Genomic DNA, 5,628 nt, shown 5'->3' with positions numbered 1-5,628 from the left:
AAAAATTTAAATTTAAAAAAAATTTTTCTTTTAAAATTTTTTTGTTGGAAAAAAAAATAACAAAAAAAAAAAATAAAGGTAAAATTAAATTAAATAAAAAAAAAAAAAAAAAACTCAAAAAAAAAAAAAAAAAAAAAAAAAAAAAAAAAAAAACTAATTAATACATTTCTTATAAAAGTTAAATTAATAATTTTATACATAAAAATAATTTATATAGAAATATTTTTAAAAAAATTAAATTAAAAATAAATATAAAATTTATTATAAAAATTAATTTAGATAAAAATATTTTTTATGTTATACATACATATATTTATATATATGTTTTTTTTCTATTAAACATAAATAAATATTATCTAAAATATATAAATACATAGTATATAGAAATAGTTTTCTATTCATATTTGAGAAGTATAATAATATTATATAATTTTATTATTCATATTTTTTTATTTTCTTGTGTAAAAAAAAAAAACACAAGGTTATATAATATATTAGTGAAACAAATTTGTAAATAAGTACAAAAAAAAAAATAAAAAATAGCCCATATTTTTTTATATAAAAAAGAAGAAAAATCAGAAACCAATCAAACACATATATTTCTATAGGGGGGGGAAAATGATATTAATATGAATTAGAACATTATTATAAAATATATAAATATATAAATATTTTTTATATTGTTTACCTAATAATTCTTTTTCTTTTTGTTTTTTTTTAAATAATTTTTTAATTTTATAAGATATCATATTTTTATCTAAAAAATTGTAGTTATTAAATAATATACTATTTCAAGTTGAGAAAAAAAAAATATATACAAGGTAAAATTTTTCTAAATTTAGGTGAACACTATATGATTATTATATAATATACAATATATTAAAGATATTCCACTCTTTATGATTTTTCTAATTAAATAATTTACAATAAAAAATATATTTTATTTTCCATTCAGTTTTTTCTTTTTTTTTTAATTATAATTCCAGTATATATATATATATATATATATATACTTTTAAAACCAAATATATATTTTTTATTAGGATACAAAATGGTTTATACATATATATATATAATTTTAATTATACTTGATGTGCATATATTTTTTATGTGTCAAAAACAAAAGAAATTATAAATGAAAATGAATTTTTTAAAGAATAAATAAAATATAGATATAATTAAAAATAGCTACAAAGAATATGTAAAACAAAAAAAAGAAAATTTCAACATATTGAAAAATATATATATATATATATATATATATATATTTTCTTTTTCGTGTGTTGAAACAAACTCAATTTTTAATAGAATAAATAATTCTCCTTTTAATATAAACATATTTATTCTTATAAAAACAAAACATATGGTAGTCATATATCACTTTTATTTTCATTTTTATAGTTTTATGCTAATAAAAAAAGTTCAATTTTATGTAATAATGAAAAGAAAACCAATCCATATAAAATAAAATTATATATATGAAAACATATATTTTTTAAAAAAAAATCAAATTAATTTGTATAAAAAAAAAAAAAAGAAAAATGAGAAAAAAATATCCAAAAAAAATACGATCATATATATCCAAAATATTAATCAGAAAAACTACTGTTCCAAAATAATAAATATTGAGAGTTATAAATTTATAAAGTTCTTTGTAAATAAATAAATAAATATATATATATATATATATATATATATATGTCAATATTGGTAAATCTGATGAATAGCATATTGCCATAATATTACATCAAATTTAATTATTTCTTATTTTTTTTTTTTTGTTGTGGTTTATATATTTTGATTCTATTCATTATATATACCTCTATATAATTAACAAAAGATAAGCCATTTTCCATCTTTCATCTTATATAATTTTCAAAATTTCGTTCTAGTGTGTTTTTCCATATACTTTCTTCACTTTCTATAAATTGTTTCCATGATTCTCTTTTATGAATTATGAAATTTATAAAATCCAGTGTATCATATATTTTATCAAATACTAAATTATTAAAATCCGAAAAGTCAGTTAAATTTTTTTGAATTAATTCTTCATTTGTATAAGTAACAATCTTTTTCCATTCTTTTGCTAAAGTACTTTGAGGTACATTATATTCAAATGCTAATATTTCACAAAAATGCCATAAGTTCATTTGCATTTTATAAAATTTCTTATTTTCATTAGAACAAAATTTATTCCATACTGTACATGTGTTTCCAAGTGTTCCATTATTTTTTAAATTATGTAACATCCTTTCAAATTCTTCTTCATCTTGTTCATTTATTTCAAATATACTTGGATTATCATATTCTAATGTATCTATAGTAGTATTAGACGTATGTGATAATTCATTTAATGATTCTTGACATGATATTTCTACACATTCTGAATTTGAATTAGAAGAATTATTACAATCTTCATTTATTTTTTCTACCTTTTCTTCTATATTCTCAAGTGAACTATACCCACTTCTATTAAATAATAAGTTCATATTTACTATATCAGCATCATTTAATCCATAAGAATTATTAGGAAATTCTCCATTAGGTAATTCATATGTATTAACAAGGTTCGCACTTGTTGATCCTTTATTATTATGATGATTATTATTATATTTTTCATTATTATATGAAGAATTAACATTTTGTATATCTTCTTCTGTTAATACATTATATGAATCAGAATCTGTTTCATTATGTAATAATTCAATATGATCTAATGCTTTTTCGTTTATTAGATTTTTTAAAGTAATCTCATTAGAACTACTTGTTAATATATGATATTGATGACTTGCTGAAATTCCACGTCTTTTCCATAATATTCTTTCATATTCTTCCTTAAGTTTCTTATCTTCTTCTTCATCAATAATATCATCAACTTCAGTTACAACATAATCAACATTACTTTCGGGTGGTGTCTTTTGACCATCACTTAATACTTCTGTTATTTCTATAAAAGACATTAAATCAACATTTTCATCTATACTATCATCATCATAATTATTTACTGTATCAGGACTTATGCTAAAGTCTTCTAAAATGTCAATAGAAGAATCATCAGACTCTTCTACAGTTAAGCCATCATTATCGTATTCATGAAAATCAGAAAAAGATTCGGATAAAATTCTCTTATTTCTATTCTTCACAATTGAATCATTACTATTATAAGTATTCTCACCAGAATTATCATATCTCAACTATAAAAAAAAAAAAAAAATAAAATAATAAAATAAAATAAAAAATAAGTAAATAAATAAAAGAATTCACATTAAGGAATAATTTATATATATATATATATATATATGTATTATTGTTTTTATTACTTTACCTCAAATATCAAGTAAACAAAAATGAGTAAAGATATAGTTAGAGATCTATATCTTATATAATTCCTCGAACGGTTCTTTTTATACTGACGCTCTTTTTTCATCCATAACTTATTTTTCTCTGAAACAAATAAAGTCTTTTTTAAATATTCCATATTTAACAGTTCTATAGAAATATATATATATAATTATTATGTATTAATAAAAAAAAAAAAAAAATTCTTTCTTTTCTCTTATATAAATTAAAATACAAATAAAATATAACGAAAAATAATAATATATAATATTTCCAAATATTATATTATGGTTACTATATTCTTTTCTTAGAAAAAAAAAAAATATATATATATATATATATATAATATATATATAATATGTAACAAAATAATATTTTACTACTTAATAGAAAATATATAATATATCAAAATTTTATCGTATTCTTTTTATTTTTATTTTTATTTTTTTTGTATTTTATTTCTTTTTCCTTATAATAGAATTTTAAAGCAAATAGGAAAATTTAATACATAAAAAATATTTATATTCATTTTTCTATAAAAGAATGTTGTTATGAAATACATATATATAATTATATATAATAATATATTATTTTTGGTTATGCATATATATATATATATATATATATATATGGTATTTCTTTTTTTCATTATATATATGAAATAATTTTTTTTTCCGGTTAATAGATATTTATTATAATTTATATGCATGTCAGTAAAAAAATTAAAATAATTCTTATATTTATATAGATAAAATAAAAGTTAATTATATTTTTTAAAATATAATATATTATAAAAAATAAATATTTATTTAAGGATGCAATAAAAATATGACGGTCTACATATAAAATAGTATTATTTTTTATATGCATTATTAATTAATATAGATATAAAAAAATATTAATATATAAATAAATATATATATATAAATATTATTTATTTATATCTTTTTATTATATAATATATATTATATATATTTTTCTATTCTAAATATATTAATACTTTTTAAATATTATAATAAATATATAATAAATACAAATATTAATATATATATATATATATATATAAAATATTAAATATATTTTCCTTTTATTCCTCATTTGTAATTTTATATTAGTTATAAATATAACATCAAACATATTTATGGTTACGAATATATATATTTATTATATATATATATATATATATATATATTATATTATATTTCTTTTCTTTTTTTTTTTTTTATATATTATTTATATATTATATTAAAATTTGTATAGTTATATTCAAAAAAGGAAATGCTGTTTTAATATATTTTATAATATGATTCTTTAATTATAATATATATGTAACAATCTGATTTATCGCTTTATAAATATGGAGTCTAATAAATGTCTATAAATATTAATATACATATATATATGGTATATTTTTATTTATTTACCCTTTTAACCATATTAAATAATTGTATTTTTTATTATTTTTTAAATAAGCCATAAAAATTTATCTAAAATATCAACATATTTAAAAAAAAAAAAAAAAAATGACCTTAAGTTGTTATATCAAAATGATGAATTTTATAATATGTAAATTTTTTCTTGGAATTTATTGTTTCTTTCTTAATATAATATACATATATATATATATATATATATATTATCTTTTGCATATCATATGACATAGTATTTTATTATTTTATTGTGTTATTATTTTTTTATTTTTATATACACACGCTTTGTAAATGCATCAATCACATGGTATATATTTAAAATATAAAAAAAAGGTACAAGAATAACCTCTAAACATATCTTCTGCTTTTTCTTTTTTTTTTTAAAAAAACAAAACAAAACATAACATTTTAATCAAAATATATATATATGGATAAACATATAAATTAATATTTCTTTCATATATAAAAAATTTATTTTGAAAAAAAAATTAAAAACTCAAAAATTATGTTATATTTTAAAGTACATTATTTTATATTATATATATATATATATATCCAATAAATATTTTTTAAAGGTCACATTTTATACAGTACTATTTTATTTAATCATAAAAAAAAAGAAAGTTTAATCAGACAGAAAATGTTTACATATTTAAAAATATATAGTATTTTTTTTTTTTTTTTTTTTTTTTTTTTTTTTTGGTTTTTTTTTTTTTTTTTTTAATTTTTTTTTTTATTTTTTTTTTTAAATTTTTTTTATTTTTAATTATTTTTTTTTTTTTTTATTTTTTTTTTTTATTTTATTTTTTTTTTTTTTTTTTTGTTTTTTAATAATTTTTTAAAATTTTTTTTTTTTTTT

The 5,628-nt window shown here is 15.1% G+C and overlaps 1 protein-coding gene across 1 annotated transcript; it reads right to left on the bottom strand.

Annotated features, from left to right (window-relative positions):
* Positions 1-1,859: 1,859 nt before the first annotated feature.
* Positions 1,860-3,478, bottom strand: PGSY75_0830600 (exported protein (PHISTc); the record flags this gene model as incomplete). The annotated part of the gene is made up of 2 exons (XM_018785415.1): positions 1,860-3,194; positions 3,326-3,478. The coding sequence occupies 2 exons, from the start codon at positions 3,476-3,478 to the stop codon at positions 1,860-1,862; spliced, it is 1,488 nt and encodes a 495-aa protein (XP_018642382.1).
* Positions 3,479-5,628: the final 2,150 nt, after the last annotated feature.

This window comes from Plasmodium gaboni, chromosome 8 (genome assembly GCF_001602025.1).
Source record: "Plasmodium gaboni strain SY75 chromosome 8, whole genome shotgun sequence".
Classification (NCBI taxonomy): domain Eukaryota; phylum Apicomplexa; class Aconoidasida; order Haemosporida; family Plasmodiidae; genus Plasmodium; species Plasmodium gaboni.
Note: the sequence above shows the minus strand (reverse complement) of the source record. Positions and strands in the feature narration are given on the sequence as shown.